At 43.3% G+C, this 24,280-nt stretch overlaps 1 protein-coding gene across 2 annotated transcripts in view; it reads right to left on the bottom strand.

The window, feature by feature from the left end:
* Nucleotides 1–11,013: 11,013 nt before the first annotated feature.
* fer1l4 (fer-1 like family member 4) overlaps nucleotides 11,014–24,280 on the bottom strand; it is a 355,704-nt gene continuing 342,437 nt past the window's right edge. For both annotated transcript variants that reach the window (XM_060836605.1, XM_060836606.1), the window contains exon 42: nucleotides 11,014–22,309. In XM_060836605.1, coding sequence (XP_060692588.1) covers nucleotides 22,129–22,309 — 181 coding nt within the window. In that variant the 3' untranslated portion in view covers nucleotides 11,014–22,128. The remainder of the gene's footprint in view (nucleotides 22,310–24,280) is intronic.

Raw genomic sequence — 24,280 nt, 5'->3', positions numbered from 1 at the left:
GAGCAGAGGGATCTTGGTGTCCATGTACACAGATCTCTGAAAGTTGCCACCCAGGTAAATAGTGCTGTGAAGAAGGCATATGGCGTACTGGCTTTTATTGGTAGAGGAATTGAGTTCTGGAGTTCTGAGGTCATGTTGCAGTTGTAAAAGACTCTGGTGCGGCTGCACCTGGAGTATTGTGTGCAGTTTTGGTTGCCATACTATAGGAAGGATTTGGAGGCACTGGAACGGGTGCAGAGGAGGTTTACCAGGATGTTGCCTGGTATGATAAGAAGATCCTAAGAGGAAAGGCTGAGACACTTGGGGCTGTTTTCATTGGAGAAAAGAAGGTTTAGGGGTGACTTGATAGAGGTGTACAAGATAATTAGGGGTTTAGATAGGGTTGACCATGAGAACCTTTTTCCAGGTATGGAGTCAGCTATTATGAGGGGGCATAGCTTTAAATTAAGGGGAGTTTGGTATAGGACAGATGTTAGGGGTAGATTCTTTACTCAGCGAGTCGTGAGTTCATGGAATGCCCTGCCAGTAACAGTGGTGGACTCTCCCCCTTTGTGGGCATTTAAACGGACATTGGATAGGCATATGGAAGATAGTGGGCTAGTGTAGGTTAGGTGGGCTTGGGTCGGTGCAACATCGAGGGCCAAAGGGCCTGTACTGCGCTGTATTTTTCTATGTTCTATGTTCTAAACATACTGGAATGCTGTGGCGGGTGCAATGTAGGGGATTTTGGGTTTAAGGGTGGAGAAGGACCCAATCTCGCTTCTTCTTGGCCTGCCTAGTGTGTTCCCGATAGATGCACGTAGGAAAAAACTTTTCAATATCCTCTCTTCCTGTGCAACAAAGAATATTTTGTTAGGTTGGGTATCCAAAAATCCCCAGGGCCTGTTATGTTGGTGGAAGATTGTTATGGAGCATATTCCTTGGATTTTCTCACAAGTATGGTACACCGCAAGACTGAGAATTTCTATAAGACATGGCAACCCTTTTTGGAATACCTGGACATAGATTTGTCTGCCACACTAATAAGGGCTTTTATATAGCCTTAACAATTGTGCTTTTCGAGTCCAATATCCAGAGGGGGGAACTGCGAGCGTATGAATATGTGAAAACTAATACTTTTGATATTCGAGAGTAAGTGTTTTGTTTGGTTGAGCTGAGTTATTATTATTTATTTTATTATTTATTAGTTTGTTGGTTATTATTTATTTAGTTAAGGAGTTAGTTGAGTTTGTTTTTACTTATTTTTTTCTATACATATACATTTGTACATGAGGGCAATTTGGGTTTTTTACATTTTTTGGTGTTCTTTCTTTGTATTGCTTTGAATTGTATTGTTTTGTATTTGTTGTGATATTTAAAAAATCTATATTTTCAATAAAAAATATATTTAAAAAAAAATTCATTTAGTACTTTATTTATTTTCTTTTTATATTATGTATTTACCATCAAACCAGTTTCTGTATTATTTTAAACTTTAGGAATAAAATAGACATTAATCAATTCCCGGATACTCAGCAAATGAGATTTTTTTTTCCCTTTTAGTAGAGTAAAAACATCATTTCATAACTTTACACATTAAGTTCATGTTAAATAGAAAAGAAAACATTTTTCAAAATTTAAAACTGTTATACCAACCTCAAGTGTGAAAAGAGAAATATATCCACTCCTTGATTTGGTTGTAAATAACACAACGAAGACGGCACAATGACTCAGTGGTTATCACTGCTGCCGCACAGCACCAGAAACCCGGGTTCGATTCCAGCCTCGGATAACTGTCTGTGTGGAGTTTGCACATTCTCCCCCGTCTGCGTGGGCTTGCTTCAGTTTCCTTCCATCGTCCAAAGATGAGCAGGTCAGGTGAATTGGTCATGCTAAATTGCCCATTGTGTTAGGTGTATTAGTCAGAGGGCAATTGATCTGTGTGGGTTACTCTTTCGAGGGTTGGTGTGGACTTGTTGGGCCGAAGGGCCTGTTTCCACAGCAAAAAAATACAGCAAGTAATGAGGAAGGTGAATAGCTGTTATAGCAAGGAAATTAAAGGAAGGAAGGAAGTCTCAAGAAGATAGATACTAAGTGTGAGAGTTGGAGTAATGATTCAAGATGTGCATAAGCATAAGGGGCAAGAAGGTGACCAAAAGAAAATGGCCGACATATGAATTTGACTAACTTAGCTATAGCAGCAGAAGTGGTAAACAAGTTGCAGCTGGACCACAAGGTCAGACAGATAACAAACCAGACAATGGGCGACCTTACACATAGCAAAAACAAGTCCAGACAGCAAAACCACAAGGCCGAAAACGAACCTCGTGACTGATAACGAGGGAGAAACAACTTGAGGTGGACAATGGGTGGTTGTCAGCTGCCTGGGAAGATTGTAAACACTTGAGGGGGAAATGTGTCCAGCTGCACTTGCAAGATTGGGGTAAACAAGTAATGGAAAAGTACCGGTTGCTCGAGATTGAGAATCACCTGACTCAACAGGGGGTGGAGTTTAAGGGTATATCAGGGGATGCTTTGTAACGATCAGGGTCCCTTTCTTTGAGGGGTACCCAACTCTGCAGACTTGCTAATTGCTAATAAACTTTGTTTTCCTGAATTTGTCTTGAGCTGACTTTTTTTACGTCTCAAAACTTGGGGGCTCGTCCGGGATCGACACTCCGGCTGCGAGGGGGTCGAGAAAGGACATCGGGGAAGGTGCACCCTGCCGAGTTTGGCAGTCCCTGAGTGCTTGCTCGTCGCCCCACGCGGCTTGAGCGAGTGATATCCGGAGGACTCAGGAAAACAAAGAACAGGGGACCGAGGCAGAAGGGACGTTTTTTTTCGATCGAGTAATTTTGGTGCACCAAACCCAGGTAAGATACCTTGCAGATGTCTGGTTTAAGGAGAAGCGTGCGTCACGGGGTCCTGCAGGCCTTCTGCAGAGGCGTGGCACGCGCGAATCTGAGAACCGGAGGGTCCTGCTTGTGTTCCTGGGCGATCGAGGGCGCAGATGTCTGGTTTAAGGAGGAGCGTGCGTCACGGGGTCCTGCAGGCCTTCTGCAGAGGCGTGGCATGCGCGAATCTGAAGACCGGAGGGTCCTGCGGGGTAAGTGTGTTTTGACACGGATACTTGCAGAGGTCTGGTTCAAGGAGGAGTGTGTGCCACGGGGTCCTGCAGGCCTTCTGTAGAGGCGTGGCGCGCACGAATCTGAGGACCGGAGGGTCCTGTGAGTGTGTCTTGACACGGGTAAATCTTCGTAAGTCCTCGGAAATGGGAAATAAGGAATCAAAAGCAAATAAGGAAGAGGGAGGTCCGAACGTGGATAATGAGAATTTTTTTTACCAGCAGCTTGCAGTAAGACCGACAGAGAGAGAGAGAGAGTGCGAGAACTGCTCTCAAAACATTTAACCCTCTGTGATTCGGTTTGAATGCACATTGGTTTGTTGGTGATTGAATGAGGAAGTTTTATTCACTGGAGCTTGAGTTCCAGGATTGTTTTAAATGTGATCTTTATGTAAACTTAACATGATTTATTTTCAATATGTGAAGGACAGTTGTAGTTTCAGTTCAACAGTAGACTGTCGGAAAAAAAAGACGATAACTTCCATGGTTATTATCTGAGACCTTGGATTCGGCCATTAGAATTTTTTTAAAACTTGAATTGACAAATTATTGTAAGACAGCTCTGATTATTTTACGACCTAAAGTATTGTAATTAAGAAATAATTGGTCAGGAGTACATAAGAAAACTAATTTTGGATCTAAATTAGAGTACTAAATCTGGGTGATTAAAGTGGATTTCAAAATTGGGAACTGTATGCATTTTACATTTTAAATATTAAATACTGAATAAATGGACGTAAATATATAAATATGTTTACAAGTTAGGAACAGGCTTTAAAGTTAGTCAAGCATGAATTAATAAATTGGTGTTTGAGGATATGAGAAGCTAGGAACATTCCAATATTTCTTAAAAAAGGAAGAACATATCGACTAAAGTGCCGATAGGGGACAAGTAGATTGGGTTTGTGTGTGACCCCCTCACCAGTGGGGAGGTCGGAACATTTAGAAGGAAATGACGGTCCTGGATGAGAATCCGATAGGATTGTCAGAACAAATCAATTTTTGAGGCCCAGTCTGTATATATGGGCTGAGTTAATGTCTATTTTTGACTATACTATTTACTGGGGGAGAAAGGAGACTTATATGGGGATACTGGATAGGGAAAGTGTTAATTGAGATTAAAAAAACTAGTAGCAGTGCCAGTATTAAGCTTGCCGGACAATTTGGCATGAGAGGGGGATGGTTAGGGGTGAAGACAAAGATCCCCTTCAGAACCCTAACTGGGACCACCACAATATAGAAGGGTGGAATAATATGTTAGACATGCAAAATTTGATAATCCAAGGGATACAAACTTGCATCCTCAAACAACAAAATTTAGCTAAGGTTTTCGACCTGAGGCAGGGAAAGGACGAGTCTCCCTATGCATTCATACACAGATTAAGGGAGTCGGTTAGGAAATGTTCGGGTATAGACCCAGATGGGGAAATAGGATGACGGATGGTAAAGGTTCACTTCGTGACAAAGACATGGCCTGATATCCAGAAGAAGTTACAGAAGATAGAGAACGGGAACGGTAGAAATGAGTCGGAGTTGTTACAGGAGGTTCAGAAAGTATTTGTATAGAGAGACATAATGGCGGAGGAACGGAAGGCTAAGATAATGGTAGCAGTAGTAAGGGAGGACTGTATGAAAGACAAAAGGAGTCGGATAAATAAGGTGGTTATCTAAATCTGAATATTTATGTCTTTGTGGGCCGGCCCCGATAGGAATTTTGTGTTGGTGAAGATTTGTGTGTGTCTTTGTGTGTGTAAATTTGATTGTAAAAAAGTCTCTGTGGATGTGAGAAGTTGTGTTTGTGTATGGATTTTTTTTTTAAAAAAAGGCTTCTCAGCTAACAAGCAGTTTAACACTTTGTGCTCTGGCTTGAATTCATCTGTTTGTTAATGGTTTTATGTGTGAAACTTATTGTTTGTCATTTGATTCAGTGTGCTATTTTTGATTGTAATTTTATGAATGCTCAACGTTATTTTTTTCTCATGATATGACTTTATTAGAACTTAAGGAGGACCATTCATGAGATTGAGTGCAAAGTAGTAATAAGTTAGAACAATTCCAAATTCACACGACATGAGGGGTGGTATCCACCTTCAGGAAAATGAGGCAGGGGAGCAGTGGCTCTGGAACAGATGTACAAAGAAAAAGGCTGCTGATAAGGCAGGGGGGAACAGAAACTCTGAGGGTAGATGCGAATTAATATGGGTAACTTGAGAGTGAGTTTCAGGACGTTGAGACAGTAAGTAGACTGTATTGCGCTGAGATTGTTTGTGGGGGGGCTATACGGCGCGTAGGGCCGCATTGAAAAACGGTAGGTAGGGAGCGGGAGCTCCAGGGGCGGATGCGCCCAGACACAGGGAAAACATTACATTTGACAACTGCGATGTGCTTGAAAAAAATTAAAATGTTACTGACAACCGACCCTGAACAGTTCCATATGTAGAGCAGTGACCTCCGGGAAAAAGGGGGGGAAGATCTGCCACATGGGGACTGCCCAGCAGTACTGGAGACTGCGAGTGGAGATAGTTGGGGAAAAGAATTAGCACTTGAAGACCTGGTGGTCGAGGGGAGGTCGCTATGAGCTCCGATGCGCAGACACAGGAGACAGTGACAGGCAGACATAGACAGAGAGACCAACACCGTATGAGAGAGAGAGAGAGAGAGAGACTGGCTGTGTGTGAGGACCTACAGAGAGAGAACGGAAGCTATTACATTTTGTTGTGTTTCTGGCTGAAAGTCATCTGTTCGTTAGTGCATGAATGTTTGAGTGTTTATCACCTAGAGCTTGAGTCACAAGATATGTGTATCTGTAAATATGTTGAGACCCTGGGCTTCGCTGTTTCTCGTTTACTTCACCAGGGACTCCTGACTCAGACACCACCTCTGGATTTCGCTGTGCACACTATTGAACCCGGTGAAGGGGATTTGATCAAACATTGACAACAGTTAACTCTCGAACTTGTGTGGGACGGCCCGTTCCTAGTACTCCTCACCATTGAACGGCGGAGAAAGGCTGGCAAATGGCCAGTCACCTCTCCAGTTAAGAAAGGAGTCTGGACAGCCGAATCAACACGTGACCCACTATAACTCAGACTGAACAGACTTTGATTAACTGACTATACTATGGCGACGTGAGTGCGGGGACTGTTTCTTCAGAATTGTATGTTAATCTTGTTTTGTGCTTTGATATATTGTTTAAGTTCTTAGCACTAGTCAGAATTATGCTGCTATTCCTGTTACTTCTGAGTTTTGCTTATATATCTTTTTCAGATGTTGTGTTAATGATTTCTGTTTTGGAATTTCCACAAGTTATAAAAATTGATGCTTGCAGCCTAAGTAGAATGCCCAGATGTAGAGTTTCAAAGGGAATATCTTTCCTCCAAGATATTTCTTCACACCCTACCGAACCGCAAAAGCCACCGCCTAGCATCACTATCCATAGAGCCCCCTTTAGCCCAGCCCTAAACTGTTTTGACAGGAAGTGTCATCCTATATATCTCACCATTAAAAATGCTTTCTCTGAAGACTCATTTCCCCATAAAAATGGGTCCCAACTCCTTAGTAAAGATTTAAAGATAGAGATGACAGTGTATGGGAAGCGTTTTGTGGGCTATTGTTTTTGAATTGGCGTCGGACGGGGACAGCCTTTGGGATTCCTTGATTCTAAACTGCAACCTTTAACCCCTTACACTGATCCAAAGTCAATGCAGATTATAGAGGTTAAAGACCTGAGACAGCCTCTTGAAATAGAAACAGGATATGGATAGACAAATGCCTGGATTGAATGGGTTAAATATACTGTAAAAAGTCTGAACAAAAGCAATTGCTATGCATGTGCCTCCGGTAGGACAGGGTCTCAGGTAGTTCTCTTTCCGCTCGGGTGGGAGCGAAACAAACAGGGCATGGAATGCACGATAGCCCTATATCAAGATGAGACTGCATGGAAAAATCCGAATTGTGCTTCTTTGTCTTTGATGTTCTCTTCCTTAAAAGGACATAAGAGGCAAGCTCCCCCTGTGTTTTCTGCCGCTGTTGGGAATCACACATCATGTGTTTATAGACAGGGTGGATCTATTGATTTGGGGGAGCTGAGATTGTGTTCGGTGATTAAAAATGTTACTGAAGCAGTGGAAGGAAGAAATTACTCATCTTTAAACGTTCCCCGAGCGGATCTGTGGTGGTATTGTGGAGGGAAAATACTGAGACCTACTCTGCCCCTTGATTGGAAGGGGATATGTGCAATTGTACAATTGGCAATACCATTCACCCTGGCATTTGAAAGAGAACATTTAGTTGAAAAAAAGGAAGAGATAAGAGATCACTGCTATCCACTTCTTTTGATAAAGGGATTTATCTTGATTCAATAGGGGTCCCTAAGGGGGGTGCCTGATGAGTTCAAAGCTCGTAACCAGACTTCAGCAGGCTTTGAATCATCCCTATTCTGGTGGGTTACTAGTCGTATGGCTTGGGGAAATAGACTGGCCTTGGACGTGCTCTTAGCTGAAAAGGGGGGCGTTTGTGTCATGATAGGCTCTCAATGTTATACTTTTATTCCCAACAATACGGCCCCTGATGGCTCGGTGACCCGTGCCCTGGAAGGTCTCCAGGCACTGGCTGATGAGATAGCTGAGAATTCAGGTGTAAATACTAATTGGACTGGCTGGCTAGAGCGGTGGTTGGGCATTTTTGCCCTGCTGCTAATCCTTCCTTACCTGATCCCCTGCTTTCAGTCCCTGATTCAAAAGAACCTATCCCAGCTTGAGGCCATGGCCATTCCTCAACATGGGACCCGTGAGCTTAAAGTCATGTTGCTTCGCAAGTCTCCTGCCTGACTGATTCCTTATGCACATCTTGAAAAGAAAAAGGGTGGATTGTGAGAGTTGGAGTAATGATTCAAGATGTGCATAAGCATAAGGGGCAAGAAGGTGACCAAAAGAAAATGGCCGACATATGAATTTGACTAACTTAGCTATAGCAGCAGAAGTGGTAAACAAGTTGCAGCTGGACCACAAGGTCAGACAGATAACAAACCAGACAATGGGCGACCTTACACATAGCAAAAACAAGTCCAGACAGCAAAACCACAAGGCCGAAAACGAACCTCGTGACTGATAACGAGGGAGAAACAACTTGAGGTGGACAATGGGTGGTTGTCAGCTGCCTGGGAAGATTGTAAACACTTGAGGGGGAAATGTGTCCAGCTGCACTTGCAAGATTGGGGTAAACAAGTAATGGAAAAGTACCGGTTGCTCGAGATTGAGAATCACCTGACTCAACAGGGGGTGGAGTTTAAGGGTATATCAGGGGATGCTTTGTAACGATCAGGGTCCCTTTCTTTGAGGGGTACCCAACTCTGCAGACTTGCTAATTGCTAATAAACTTTGTTTTCCTGAATTTGTCTTGAGCTGACTTTTTTTACGTCTCAAACTAAGAAGTTGTTTTGTCTGGCTAAGGAATCTAAAACACAGGTGCACAGCCTTAGCATCAGAAATCAACCAGTTTGGAGTGAGATGCGGCAAACTTTCTTCACTCAGAGACCAGCTCTTTGGATTTCTCTACCCTCAGGGGATTGTGGATACTTCATCATGGAGAATATTCAAGACTGAAATAAGTAGATTTTTGACCTGAGTGAATTGAGGCGTATTATGGGGAGCAATTTGGAAGTTGAGATGAGGGAGTTGTGAACTAACAAAATAATAGGGGGCCAGTCTGGTTCTGCTTCTATTTCTTATGGTACAGAACTTGCATGACAGTCTGTAGCCCAAACACCAATTGTAAAGGACAATTAGCTTCTTGCTGCTGATTCCCAATCATTGGAAATTACTTGCACCACTAACAAAGCTGGCTTCCAATATTTAATCCTGTGCTCAATTCAAATCCAAGAGTGAGCTATCACTAAAGCACACAAAGTCTCTAAGTTTCAACTGTTTGCATTGACAACCCTATCCTTCTAAATTTCAAAAAACTTAAACGAGTTATCTGTCTGAGTTTTATTATGCCATTTTACACATTTGATAAATACAGTTTTGAGATAAATAAGGTTAAGAAATATAAAATCATTATCTGAATAGGTATTCAATATAATGAGTCTGATCAAATACATCTAATTATTATGCTAGAAAAATGAAGTTGATAGACATGAAACAAGACATTATAATTTCCAACAAAATTCTGTGAAACAGAAACACAGAAGTTCATAATTCAATATAGCTAACAATTAAAATATATTTATAAAAATCTAACAAATTGCAGATCAGAATTTACAAAATTATGCCAAAATAAAATCACCTTTGATTTGTCAATATTGGAAAATGCATCGATTTTTATTGGGTCAAGAAGTGTTTTTAGTGAGTTGAGCTACAAATGTATTTGAATTTTATCTCTCAGTTATCACATCATTGTGTTGGATACTTTAAGGTCACAATTACATGTTACTCTCAAACAAAGCTGTTGCTGCAGTCTACAACACTGGCCTTCATTTGCTTGTTAGGGAAAACCAGCTGCTGTTCACATCACGCTGATTAATTAATTATAAGGAATACAAAGAAATCTTCAGTAACTGTACAGCTTGTGTACAGATATAGTGAGCACTCAAATACAGAACTGATACCGCTTTGCTATTTCAATTTACAGTGTGCAAGGGTGAAGCACTTGGACTGGATCCAGTCCCATTGAAGGAGTTTCAGCTCATTGCACAGCGGTGAATCACAGCAAACAGAAGCTCTTCAGCTCTCCACCATTCATCATGATTGTGGCTGATCATACAACTCAATCTGCTGCTGTAACTTTGTCTCTGTACTCTTTGATCCATTTACTTTATTTCTGTTCTAAATGGCCCACACTGGAGCCTGAAACTGTGACCCTGGTTCTGGACACCCTGGTCACCAGGAACATCCTTCCTCCATTCATCCTATTTCCCAGAGTTTTATAGGTTTCTAATTAAGACCCCTTCATTCATTGAAACTCAAGTGAATGTAGTCCTAATGCAGTGGAAAGCAATTCTGCTCTCAAGGAGTATCTTGCTCTTGGTTTTAAATTAATGAGGGAGTGTTGAGAGGTGACTGATTTAGAGACCTTAATGAGGATGCACTGATCTCTTTATTCTGCATTAGTGATTAACCAAAGCTGAGTTAATTACACTTCCCTTCAATTGTGATCACAAAGATTTACTGGAAAAGCTTTACCTCTCAATGCAGTGAGAAAATGCCAGAGTTAGACACTGGGCTTGCTAACCTTTTCAATTTCATTATCATTTGCCACTGTTTCTAGACAGGGCTCTGACCATACAAAGCTTGTTGCTAATAGCAGATGACAGTAGCACACTGTGACCGTGATATAACCTCATGCAGTGAATACAAAAAAAAGGTACAGACACAGGAAAGGTTTCAGTCTCACTGCACTTGTCCAAAACATCCTGCAGATTCCAACATGGGTGGTAAACAGATGTCTGGCATGCACTAGAAGTAGATTGCAAATGCACTTGATAGGACCTGCACCCACTGCCACGTGGCCCAACATTTCAACTCCCCCTCCCACTCTGATGAGGACATGCAGGTCCTGGGCTTCCTCCACCGCCGCTTCCTCACCACCCGACGCCTGGAGGAAGAACACCTCATCTTCCGCCTCGGAACACTTCAACCCCAGGGCATCAATGTGGACTTCACCAGTTTCCTCATTTCCCTTCCTCCCACCTTACCTGAGTTCCAACCCTTACAGCTCAGCACTGTCTTCATGACCTGTCCTACCTGCCAATCTCCCTTCCCACCGATCTGCTCCACCCTCCCCTCTGACCTATCACCTCCATCCACACCCCCATTCACCTATTGTACTCTTTGCTACCTTCCCCCACCCTCCTCTCTGACCTATCACCTTTGTCCCCACCCCTATTCACCTATTGTACTCTTTGCTACCTTCTCTCCACCCCACCCACCCCCATTTATCTCTCCACCCTGGAGGCTCCTTGCCTCTATTCCTGATGAAGTGCTTTTGCCCGAAACATCGATTTTCCTGCTCCTCGGATGCTGCCTGATCTGTTGTGCTTTTCCAGCACCACTCTGATCTTAACTCTCGTTTCCAGCATTTGCAGTCCTCACTTTTGCCTAGGACAATATTCCTGGTCTACAACTTTAATTCATGATTTTAAAAGGAGTTAGAAATTCATGAAGAGTTTGGACACAACATTGCATTAGAGCTTGTTCTGGGATTTTTGCAGATCCTGGGAGGCACTGCCACGTGGAAGATTGTCAGAAAAGTTTAACATTCTTCCTACTCTAGGACATTATTCTTTGGGCCTCTGGCAACTGCTAGAGGGAACCAAATATTAATGGACAAAGATTTGCCCTAGGCTCCCTACCTAACTTTCAGCGAATAATGTCCATAGCTGGGAACATTTTCCTATTGCATTGAAATTAACAGGTAAAGAATATTTTGACAGCAAATGCTTTCCATAATTTTCTTTACCCAGTAAACCAGCCACTATGTCTGCAATAATATTCACAAAGATAACTTCAACAAAAGGTAGTTCCAGCTGAAAAGTGTTATCACTGTGCTGGAGTTGTCATTGTGTTAGAGGTATCACTATGTGGTTGTTGCTATTGTGTCAAATGTTTCACTGTACTGGAGTTGTGGCCATGTTGGAGTTGTCATCCTATTAGAGATGTCACTATGTTGGAGCTGTCCCTGTGCTGGAGTTGTCTTTGTGCTGATGTTCTCACTGCATTGTAGCTGACTCTCTGCCAGCGATATCACTGTGTTGGACATATTTGTTCCCTGGACATATTTGTTCCCTGGCATTTGTCAGTCCATGTCTGGATATTGTCTAAATCTTGTTGCATTTGAACAAGGACTCCTTCTGTGTCTAGGAGAAAGTGAGGACTGCAGATGCTGGAGACCAGAGTTGAAAAGTCTGGTGCTGGAAAAGCACAGCAGGCCAGGCAGCATCCAAGGAGCAGAAGAATCGATGTTCAGGCATAAGCCCTTCTTCAGGAATCCTTCAGTGTCTGAGGAGTCACAAATGATATTGAACATTTTGCAATTATCAGTGAACATCCTCATCATGATCTTAAAATAGAGGAAAGGTCATTGACGAAACAACTGAAAATGGTTGGCCCTAGGACACTCCTCTAAGGGACTCCTGCAGAGATGTCCTGGAGATCAAAATGACTGACCCCCAACCATCCACAATGATCTTTCTTTATGCCAGATATGACTCCAGTAAGCAAAGTTTGCCCTCTGTTTCCCACTAATTCCAGTTTTGTTATGACTCCTTGATTCCACACTTCATGAAGTATTGGCTTTGATATCAAGCATAGTCACTCTCACCTCACTATGGAATTCAGCTGTTTTCTCCATGTTTAGACCAAGGCAGTAATGAAGTCAGGAACTGAGTTTATTTTGATAGTGCTAATAATAACTCTTCAATCAGTTTACGGATGATCGAAGGTGGACCAATAGGGTGGTAATTGGCCAGGTTGAATTTGTCTTGCTTTTTGTGGCAATTTTCCACATTAAGGTGGAGATGCCAGTGTTGTCACCGTAATGGAACAGCTTCTTACTGTGTTGGATTTGTCACTGAATTGGAGTTGACATCGTGTTGGTGTTGTTACTGTGTTGGAACTGTTACGGTGTTGGTGGCACTGTCGCTCTACTGGAGTTGACACTGTGTAGGTATTATCACTGTTTTAGTATTGTTACAATGCTGGAGTTGTCACCATTTTTGAGCTGTCACTGTGCTGTGGGGAGGGGAGTGGTCATCGTGTTGGCGTTGTCATCATGTTGGAGTTGTCAACGTGTTGGAATTGACATCGTTTTGGAGATGTCACCGTATTGGCGCTGTCATCATGTTGGAGTTGTCACCATGTTGGAGTTGTCAACGTGTTGGAGTTGTCACCGTGTTGGAGTTGTCACCGTGTTGGCGCTGTCATCATGTTAAAGTTGTTACCGTGTTGGAGTTGTCAACGTGTTGGAATTGACATTGTTTTGGAGTTGTCACTGTGTTGGCGCTGTCATCATGTTGGAGTTGTCAACGTGTTGGAGTTGTCAACGTGTTGGACGTATTACCATGTTGGCGCTGTCATAATGTTGGAGTTGTGACCGTGTTGGAGTGGTCATCGTGTTGGAATTGACATCGTGTTGGAGTTGTCATCATGTTGGAATTGTTATCGTGTTGGAGTTGTCACCGTGTTAGAGTTGTTACCGTGTTGCAGTTGTCACTGTGTTGGCGTTGTCATCATGTTGGAGTTGTTACCATGTTGGAGTTATTACCATGTAGGAGTTGTTACCGTGTAGGAGTTGTTACCATGTTGGAGTTGTTACTGTGATGGAATTGACATCGTGTTGGAATTGTCATAATGTTGGAGTTGTCACTGTGCTGGAGTTGTTACTGTGTTGGAGTTGTCACCGTGTTGGTGTTGTCATCATGTTGGAGTTGTCATCGTGTTGGAATTGTCATCGTGTTGGAGTTGTTACAGTGTTGGAGTTGTCATCATGTTGACGTTGTTACCGTGTTGGAGTTGTCAACATGTTGGAATTGACATCGTTTTGTAGTTGTCACCGTGTTGGCACTGTCAGCAAGTTGGAGTTGTCACGGTGTTGGAGTTGTCAACGTGTTGGAGTTGTCACAGTGCTGGAGTGGTTACCGTGTTGGCGCTGTCATAATGTTGGAGTTGTGACCGTGTTGGAGTTGTCATCGTGTTGGAATTGACATCGTTTTGGAGTTGTCACTGTGTAGGAATTTTTACCATGTTGGAGTTGTCACCGTGTTGGTGTTGTCACTGTGTTGGAGTTGTCATCGTGTTGGAATTGTTATCGTGTTGGAGTTGTCACCGTGTTGGAGTTGTTACCGTGTTGGAGTTGTCACCGTGTTGGCGTTGTTACCATGTTGGAGTTATTACCGTGTTGGATTTGTAACCGTGTTGGAATTGTCATCGTGTTGGAATTGTGATAATGTTGGAGTTGTCACCGTGCTGGAGTTGTAATCGTGTTGGAGTTGTCACCGTGTTGGTGTTGTCATGGTGTTGGTGTTGTCATCATGTTGGAGTTGTCACTGTGTTGGAGATGTCATCGTGTTGGAATTGTCATCGTGTTGGAGTTATTACAGTGTTGGAGTTGTCATCGTATTGGTGTTGTCATCGTGTTGGAGTTGTTACCGTGTTGGAGTTGTCATCATGTTGGCGTTGTTACCGTGTTGGAGTTGTCATCCTGTTGGAGTTGTTACCGTGTTGGAATTGACATCGTGTTGGAATTGTCATAATGTTGGAGTTGTCACTGTGCTGGAGTTGTTACCGTGTTGGAGGTGTCATCCTGTTGGAGTTGTTACCGTGTTGGAGTTGTTACCATGCTGGAATTGATATCGTGTTGGAATTGTCATAATGTTGGCGTTGTCACTGTGCTGGAGTTGTTACCGTGTTGGAGTTGTCACCGTGTTGGTGTTGTCATCATGTTGGAGTTGTCATTGTGTTGGAATTGTCATCGTGTTGGAGTTGTCACAGTGTTGGAGTTGTCATCGTGTTGAAGTTGTTACCGTGTTGAAGCTGTCAACATGTTGGAATTGACATCGTTTTGTAGTTGTCACCGTGTTGGCACTGTCATCAAGTTGGAGTTGTCACCGTGTTGGAGTTGTCAACGTGTTGGAGTTGTCACAGTGCTGGAGTTGTTACCATGTTAGCGCTGTCATAATGTTGGAGTTGTGACCGTGTTGGAGTGGTCATCGTGTTGGAATTGACATCGTGTTGGAATTGACATCGTTTTGGAGTTGTCACTGTGTAGGAGTTGTTACCGTGTTGGAGTTGTCACCGTGTTGGTGTTGTCACTGTGTTGGAATTGTCATCATGTTGGAATTGTTATCGTGTTGGAGTTGTCACCGTGTTGGAGTTGTTACCGTGTTGCAGTTGTCACTGTGTTGGCGTTGTCATCATGTTGGAGTTGTTACCATATTGGAGTTATTACCGTGTAGGAGTTGTTACCGTGTTGGAGTTGTTACTGTGTTGGAGTTGTTACTGTGTTGGAATTGACATCGTGTTGGAATTGTCATAATGTTGGAGTTGTCACTGTGCTGGAGTGGTTACCGTGTTGGAGTTGTCACCGTGTTGGTGTTGTCATCATGTTGGTGTTGTCATCATGTTGGAGTTGTCATCGTGTTGGAGTTGTCATCGTGTTGGAATTGTCATCGTGTTGGAATTGTGATAATGTTGGAGTTGTCACCGTGCTGGAGTTGTAATCGTGTTGGAGTTGTCACCGTGTTGGTGTTGTCATGGTGTTGGTGTTGTCATCATGTTGGAGTTGTCACTGTGTTGGAGATGTCATCGTGTTGGAATTGTCATCGTGTTGGAGTTATTACAGTGTTGGAGTTGTCATCGTATTGGTGTTGTCATCGTGTTGGAGTTGTTACCGTGTTGGAGTTGTCATCATGTTGGCGTTGTTACCGTGTTGGAGTTGTCATCCTGTTGGAGTTGTTACCGTGTTGGAATTGACATCGTGTTGGAATTGTCATAATGTTGGAGTTGTCACTGTGCTGGAGTTGTTACCGTGTTGGAGGTGTCATCCTGTTGGAGTTGTTACCGTGTTGGAGTTGTTACCATGCTGGAATTGATATCGTGTTGGAATTGTCATAATGTTGGCGTTGTCACTGTGCTGGAGTTGTTACCGTGTTGGAGTTGTCACCGTGTTGGTGTTGTCATCATGTTGGAGTTGTCATTGTGTTGGAATTGTCATCGTGTTGGAGTTGTCACAGTGTTGGAGTTGTCATCGTGTTGAAGTTGTTACCGTGTTGGAGCTGTCAACATGTTGGAATTGACATCGTTTTGTAGTTGTCACCGTGTTGGCACTGTCATCAAGTTGGAGTTGTCACCGTGTTGGAGTTGTCAACGTGTTGGAGTTGTCACAGTGCTGGAGTTGTTACCATGTTAGCGCTGTCATAATGTTGGAGTTGTGACCGTGTTGGAGTGGTCATCGTGTTGGAATTGACATCGTGTTGGAATTGACATCGTTTTGGAGTTGTCACTGTGTAGGAGTTGTTACCGTGTTGGAGTTGTCACCGTGTTGGTGTTGTCACTGTGTTGGAATTGTCATCATGTTGGAATTGTTATCGTGTTGGAGTTGTCACCGTGTTGGAGTTGTTACCGTGTTGCAGTTGTCACTGTGTTGGCGTTGTCATCATGTTGGAGTTGTTACCATATTGGAGTTATTACCGTGTAGGAGTTGTTACCGTGTTGGAGTTGTTACTGTGTTGGAATTGACATCGTGTTGGAATTGTCATAATGTTGGAGTTGTCACTGTGCTGGAGTGGTTACCGTGTTGGAGTTGTCACCGTGTTGGTGTTGTCATCATGTTGGTGTTGTCATCATGTTGGATTTGTCATCGTGTTGGAGTTGTCATCGTGTTGGAATTGTCATCGTGTTGGAGTTGTTACTGTGTTGGAGTTGTCATCATGTTGAAGTTGTTACCGTGTTGGAGTTGTCAGCATGTTGGAATTGACATCGTTTTGTAGTTGTCACCATGTTGGCACTGTCATCAAGTTGGAGTTGTCACCGTGTTGGAGTTGTGACCGTGTTGGAGTTGTCATCGTGTTGGAATTGACATCGTTTTGGAGTTGTCACCGTGTAGGAATTTTTACCATGTTGGAGTTGTCACCGTGTTGGTGTTGTCACTGTGTTGGAGTTGTCATCGTGTTGGAATTGTTATCGTGTTGGAGGTGTCACGGTGTTGGAATTGACATCGTGTTGGAATTGTCATAATGTTGGAGTTGTCACTGTGCTGGAGTTGTTACCGTGTTGGAGTTGTCACCGTGTTGGTGTTGTCATCATGTTGGAGTTGTCATTGTGTTGGAATTGTCATCGTGTTGGAGTTGTTACAGTGTTGGAGTTGTCATCGTGTTGAAGTTGTTACCGTGTTGGAGCTGTCAACATGTTGGAGTTGTCACCGTGTTGGAGTTGTCAACGTGTTGGAGTTGTCACAGTGCTGGAGTTGTTACCGTGTTGGCGCTGTCATAATGTTGGACTTGTGACCGTGTTGGAGTGGTCATCGTGTTGGAATTGACATCGTGTTGGAATTGACATCGTTTTGGAGTTGTCACCGTGTAGGAGTTGTTACCGTGTTGGAGTTGTCACCGTGTTGGTGTTGTCATCATCTTGGAGTTGTTACCGTGTTGGAGTTGTCATCGTGTTGGAGTTGTTACTGTGTTAGAGTTGTCACCTTGTTGGAGTTGTTACCATGTTAGAGTTGTTACTGTGTTGGAGTTGTTACTGTGCTGGAGTTGTCACCGTGTTGGAGTTGTTACTGTGTTAGAGTTGTCACCTTGTTGGAGTTGTTACCATGTTGTACTTGTTACTGTGTTGGAGTTGTCACCTTGTTGGAGTTGTCACCGTGTTGGAGTTGTCACCGTATTGGCATTGTCACCATGTTGGAGTTGTTACCGTGTTGGAGTTGTCACCGTGTGGGAGTTGTCACCGTGTTGGAGTTGTTACCGTGTTGGAATTGTCATCGTGTTGGAATTGTCATAATGTTGGAGTTGTTATAGTGTTGGAGTTGTCATCGTGTTGGTGTTGTCATCATGTTGGTGTTGTCATCATGTTGGTGTTGTTACCGTGTTGGAGTTGTCATCGTGTTGGTGTTATCATCATTTTGGAGTTGTTACCGTGTTGGAGTTGTCATCGTGTTGGAGTTGTTACCGTGTTGAAGTTGTTACCATGTTAGAGTTGTTACTGTGTTCGAGTTGTTACTGTGCTGGAGTTGTCACCGTGTTGGAGTTGTTACCGTGTTACAGTTGTTACTGTGTTGGAGTTGTTACCGTGTTGGAATTGTTACTGTGCTGGAGTTGTCACCGTGTTGGAGTTGTTACTGTGTTAGAGTTGTCACCTTGTTGGAGTTGTCACCGTGTTGGAGTTGTCACCGTGTTGGCATTGTCACCATGTTGGAGCTGTTACCATGTTGGAGCTGTCATCATGTTGGAGTTGTTACCATGTTGGAGTTGTCATCAAGTTGGAATTGTCATCGTGTTGGAATTGTCATAATGTTGGAGTTGTCACCGTACTGGAGTTGTTACCCTGTTGGAGTTGTCACTGTGTTGGTGTTGTCATCATGTTGGAGTTGTCACTGTGTTGGAGATGTCATCGTGTTGGAATTGTCATCGTGTTGGAGTTGTTACCGTGCTGGAGTTGTCATCATGTTGGAGTTGTCACCGTGTTGGAGTTGTCATCGTGTTGGAGTTGTCATCGTGTTGGAGTTGTTACCATGTTGGAGTTGTTACCGTGTTGGAATTGTCAAAATGTTGGAGTTGTCACAGTGCTGGAGTTGTTACCGTGTTGGCGCTGTCATAATGTTTGAGTTGTGACCGTGTTGGAGTTGTCATCGTGTTGGAATTGACATCGTTTTGGAGTTGTCACCGTGTAGGAATTTTTACCATGTTGGAGTTGTCACCGTGTTGGTGTTGTCACTGTGTTGGAGTTGTCATCGTGTTGGAGTTATTACTGTGTAGGAGTTGTTACCGTGTAGGAGTTGTTACCGTGTTGGATTTGTTACCGTGTTGGAGTTGTCACCGTGTTGGTGTTGTCATCATGTTGGAGTTGTCACTATGTTGGAGATGTCATCGTGTTGGAATTGTCATCGTGTTGGAGTTATTACATTGTTGGAGTTGTCATCGTGTTGGTGTTGTCATCGTGTTGGAGTTGTTACAGTGTTGGAATTGTCATCGTGTTGGTGTTGTCATCATGTTGGAGTTGTTACCGTGTTGGAGTTGTCATCATGTTGGCGTTGTTACCGTGTTGGAGTTGTCATCCTGTTGGAGTTGTTACCGTGTTGGAGTTGTTACCGTGTTGGAATTGACATCGTGTTGGAATTGTCATAATGTTGGAGTTGTCACTGTGCTGGAGTTGTTACCGTGTTGGAGTTGTCACCGTGTTGGTGTTGTCATCATGTTGGAGTTGTCATTGTGTTGGAATTGTCATCGTGTTGGAGTTGTTACAGTGTTGGAGTTGTCATCGTGTTGAAGTTGTTACCGTGTTGGAGCTGTCAACATGTTGGAATTGACATCGTTTTGTAGTTGTCACCGTGTTGGCACTGTCATCAAGTTGGAGTTGTCACCGTGTTGGAGTTGTCACTGTGTTGGAGCTGTCATCGTGTTGGAGCTGTCATCGTGTTGGAGTTGTTACCGTGTTGGAGTTGTTACCGTGTTGGAGTTGTCACCGTGTTGGCGTTGTCATCATGTTGGAGTTGTTACCATGTTGTAGTTATTACCGTGTAGGAGTTGTTACCGTGTAGGAGTTGTTACCGTGTTGGAGTTGTTACCGTGTTGGAATTGTCATCGTGTTGGAATTGTGATAATGTTGGAGTTGTCACCGTGCTGGAGTTGCTACCGTGTTGGAGTTGTCACTGTGTTAGTGTTGCCATCATGTTTGAGTTGTCACTGTGTTGGAGATGTCATCGTGTTGGAATTGTCATCGTGTTGGAGTTGTTACAGTGTTGGAGTTGTCATCCTGTTGGTGTTGTCATCATGTTGGAGTTGTCACCGTGTTGGAGTTGTCATCGTGTTGGTGTTGTCATCATCTTGGAGTTGTTACCGTGTTGGAGTTGTCATCGTGTTGGAGTTGTTACTGTGTTGAAGTTGTTACCATGTTAGAGTTGTTACTGTGTTGGAGTTGTTACTGTGTTGGAGTTGTTACTGTGTTGGAGTTGTCACCGTGTTGGAGTTGTTACCGTGTTAGAGTTGTTACCGTGTTAGAGTTGTTACTGTGTTGGAGTTGTTACCGTGTTGGAATTGTTACTGTGCTGGAGTTGTCACCGTGTTGGAGTTGTTACCGTGTTGGAATTGTTACTGTGCTGGAGTTGTCACCGTGTTGGAGTTGTTACTGTGTTAGAGTTGTCACTGTATTGGAGTTGTTACCATGTTGGACTTGTTACTGTGTTAGAGTTGTCACCTTGTTGGCATTGTCACCATGTTGGAGTTGTTACCATGTTGGAGTTGTCACCGTGTTGGCGCTGTCATCATGTTGGAGTTGTTACCATGTTGGAGTTATCATCAAGTTGGAACTGTCATCGCGTTGGAATTGACATCGTTTTGGAGTTGTCACCGGGCTGGAGTTGTTACCGTGTTGGAGTTGTCACTGTGTTGGTGTTGTCATCGTGTTGGAGTTGTCACCATGTTGGAGTTGTTACCATGTTGGAGTTGTCACCGTGTTGGAGTTGTCAACATGTTGGAATTGTTACCATGTTGGAGTTGTTACCGTGTTAGAGTTGTTACTGTGTTGGAGTTGTTACCGTGCTGGAGTTGTCACTGTACTGGAATTGTTACCATGTTGGACTTGGTACTGTGTTGGCGTTGTCACCTTGTTGGAGTTGTCACCTTGTTGGAGTTGTTACCGTTTTAGAGTTTTTACTGTGTTGGAATTGTTACCGTATTGGAGCTGTCACAGTGTTGGAGTTGTTATCGTGTGTGGAGCTGTCATCATGTTGGAGTTGTCACCGTATTGGCATTGTCATCATGTTGGAGTTGTTACCGTGTTGGAGTTGTCAATGTGTTGGAATTGACATTGTTTTGGAGCTGTCACCGTGTTGGCGCTGCCATCATGTTGGTGTTGTCACCGTGTTGGAGTTGTCAACGTGTTGAGTTGTCACCGTGTTGGTGTTATTACTGTGTTGGAGTTGTTACCATGTTGGCGCTGTCATCATATTGGAGTTGTTACTGTGTTGGAGTTGTCATCAAGTTGGAATTGTCATCGTGTTGGAATTGACATCGTTTTGGAGTTGTCACCGTGCTGGAGTTTTTACCGTGTTGGAGATGTCACTGTGTTGGTGTTGTCATCATGTTGGAGTTGTCATCATGTTGGAGTTGTCATCGTGTTGGAGTTGTCATCGCGTTGGAGTTGTTATCGCGTTGGAGTTGTCACTGTGTTGGCGTTGTCACAGTGTTGGAGTTGTTACCGTGTTGGAGTTGTTACCGTGCTGGTGTTGTCACCGTGTTGGCGCTGTCATCACGTTGGAGTTGTTACCTTGTTGGAGTTATTACCGTGTTGGAGTTGTTACCATGTTGGAATTGTCATCGTGTTGGAGTTGTCACCGTGCTGGAGTTGTCACTGTGTTGTAGTTGTTACCGTGTTAGAGTTGTTACTGTGTTGGAGTTGTTGCCGTGTTGGAATTGTTACCGTGCTGGAGTTGTTACCATGTTGGAGTTCTCACCGTGTTGGAGTTTGTCACTGAATTACAGTTGTTACCGTGTTGCTGTTGTCACCATGTTAGAGTTGTTACTGTGTTGGAGTTGTTACCATGTTGGAGTTTTACCGTGCTGGAGTTGTCACCATGTTGGAGTTGTTCGCGTGTTAGAGTTGTTACTGTGTTGGAGTTGTTACCATGTTGGAGTTGTCACCGTGTTGGAGTTGTCACCGCGTTGGCGCTGTCATCATATTGGAGTTGTTACCGTGTTGGAGTTGTCATCGTGTTGGAATTGACATCGTTTTGGAGTTGTCACCATGTTGGCACTGTCATCATGTTGGTGTTGTCACCGTGTTGGAGTTGTCAACATGTTGAGTTGTCACCATGTTGGAGTTGATACCGTATTGGAGTTGTTACCATGTTGGACTTGTCACCATGTTGACACTGTTATCATGTTGGAGTTGTTACCGTGTTGGAGTTGTCACCGTGTTGGCGTTGTTACCGTGTTGGAGTTGTCACCGTGTTGGAATTGTTATCGTGTTGGAATTGTCATCGTGTTGGAGTTGTCACCGTGTTGGTGTTGTCATCATGTTGGAGTTGTTACCATGTTGGAGTTGTTACCGTGTTGGAGTTGTCATTGTGTTGGAGTTGTTACTGTGTTGGAGTTGTCACCGTGTTGGAGTTGTCACCGTGTTGGAGTTGTCATCGTGTTGGAGTTGTTACTGTGTTGGAGTTGTCATCGTGTTGGAGTTGTCATCGTGTTGGAGTTGTCACCGTGTTGGAGTTGTCACCGTGTTGGAGTTGTCATCGTGTTGGAATTGTCACTGTGTTGGAGTTATCACTGTGAGTGCATTATTAATCTGCAAATGCTGTGTTTGATGAAAGTATCAGCCATTGATAATCTTCTCACTGATAAATTGTGGCATTGTGTAAAGGATGAGAAAGATGAAGAGAGCCAGGATGGCTATGACCAGCAGGCCGATGATATACCACTTGTAGTTCTTCCAGATAAAGAAGACAAAGGATTTCAGAGGGTTTATGAACCAGTTAAAGGACGTGTTTGGTCGACTGGAAAATAAGAGAAACAGAAGATTTAGTCAAACTGTAAAAATTGTACATGGATTTGTATTATTTTACATAAGCTACATAATATTCCCTTTATCAAATTCTAAAAGCCATTTCTGTTATATTGAGGTTCTGATGAAGTATCTGAGAACTCTGGCAGAGGGATGTCAATGGAATGGAGCTGAGTGTAGATGAAACTCAGGAGCAAGGTCCAAGCAGATTAGATACTAGGGCAGTCCGGAAGCCGAGGAGACATGGGCAGAATAAGGCACATACGTGGATCAGAAAGCTAAATTGTATCTATTTTAATGCAAGAAGCCTGATTGATATGGTGAATGAATTTAAAGAGTGTTAATCTGCATGTGGGAATATGATATTGTTGCAATCACTGAGACATGGTAAAGGGAAGGGCAGGACTGGCAGCATTGTATTCTTGATAAGGGAAACTATCACTGCAGTGATGAGGGAGAACATCCTAGACACCCCATTAAATGAGTTGATCTGGATAGACCTTAGAAATAAAAATGGGGTGATTAGATTTCTGGGATTATACTACAGGCCTCCCAACAGTCAGAGGAAGATAGAGGAGCAGATAATGAGGGCAATCACACAAAAGTGTGAGGGAAACAGGGTTATAGTTGTGAGGACTTCAATATTACTAACAATAACTAAGATCACCTTAGTGTGAAAGATGGGTGGAATTTTTAAAATGCATCCAGGAGAGCTTTTTTGTGCCAGTAGTATTCACTCCTGCAAGGGCTATACAGTATCAGGCCGGAAGTACAGAAGGGATTAACCATTAATGAGAAGATCTAAGAAATATAGAAGTGTGGCCATTCAGTCCTTCAAGCCTGCTCCACTATTCAATATGATTGCTGATCATTCTACTCAATACCCTGTTCCTGCTTTTACCTTTAGCTCCAAGAACTACATCTCCTTAAACATTTAATGTTTTGGCCTTAATACTTCCTGTGACAGAGAATTGCAGAGGCTCACCAATCTATGGGTGAAGAAATGACTCCTCATTTCAGTCCTAAATGACCTACCCCATATCATTAGACTGTGAACATTGGTTTTGGGCTCCCTGGTAATCTGGAACACTCTTGAGTTTGTCCTGTTAGTCCTGTTAAAATGTTTCTAAGTTTCTATGATATGTCCCCTTCACTCTTCTAAACTTTTAAATTAATTTAGTCCTAATAGATGCAGTCTTTCCTTATATGGTCAGTCCTGCCACCTCAAGAATCAGTCTGATAATTTGATATAGTAAATCTGTCAAGAATATAGAGGGAGATGTGAATGTGAATAGGCCTATGGATGTGGTGGAATAGATGAATAGGATAAATAGACAAAGTCTTTTCCCTGGGGTGGGGGAGCCCAGAACTAGAGGACATAGGTTTAAGGTGAGAGGGGAAAGATATAAAAGAGACCTAAGAGGCAACGTTTTCACGCACAGGGTGGTACACGTATGGAATGAGCTGCCAGAGGAAGGAGGGAGGCTAGTACAATTGCAATGTTTAAAAGGCATTTGGACGGGTATACGAATAGAAAGGGTTTGGAGGGATATGGGCCGGGTGCTGGTGGGTGGGACTAGATTGGGATGGGATATCTGCTCGGCATGGATGGGTTGGACAGAAGGATCTGTTTCCATACTGTACAAAAGAAAATGTAGGAAGTCCTATGAGAGATGGGGCAGCTACTTGCAGGTAAGTCTATATTTGGAAAGTCAGTGTCTTTTAAGAACATAAAACAAAAAAAAAGTACAGGAGAAAGTGACGACATCAGATGCTGGAGATCAGAGTCGAGAATGTAGTGCTAGAAAAACACAGCATGTCAGGAAGCATCCGAAGAGCAGGAGAATCAACGTTTCGGGCATAAGCCCTTCATCAGGAACCCCAAAACGTTGATTCCCCTGCTCCTCAGATGCTGCCTGACCTGCTGTGCTTTCCAGCACTACACTCATAAAACAGTACGGCA

The sequence above is a fragment of the Hemiscyllium ocellatum genome, chromosome 15, assembly GCF_020745735.1.
Source record: "Hemiscyllium ocellatum isolate sHemOce1 chromosome 15, sHemOce1.pat.X.cur, whole genome shotgun sequence".
Classification (NCBI taxonomy): Eukaryota; Metazoa; Chordata; class Chondrichthyes; order Orectolobiformes; family Hemiscylliidae; genus Hemiscyllium; species Hemiscyllium ocellatum.
This window is presented reverse-complemented; position numbering and strand designations above follow the sequence as displayed.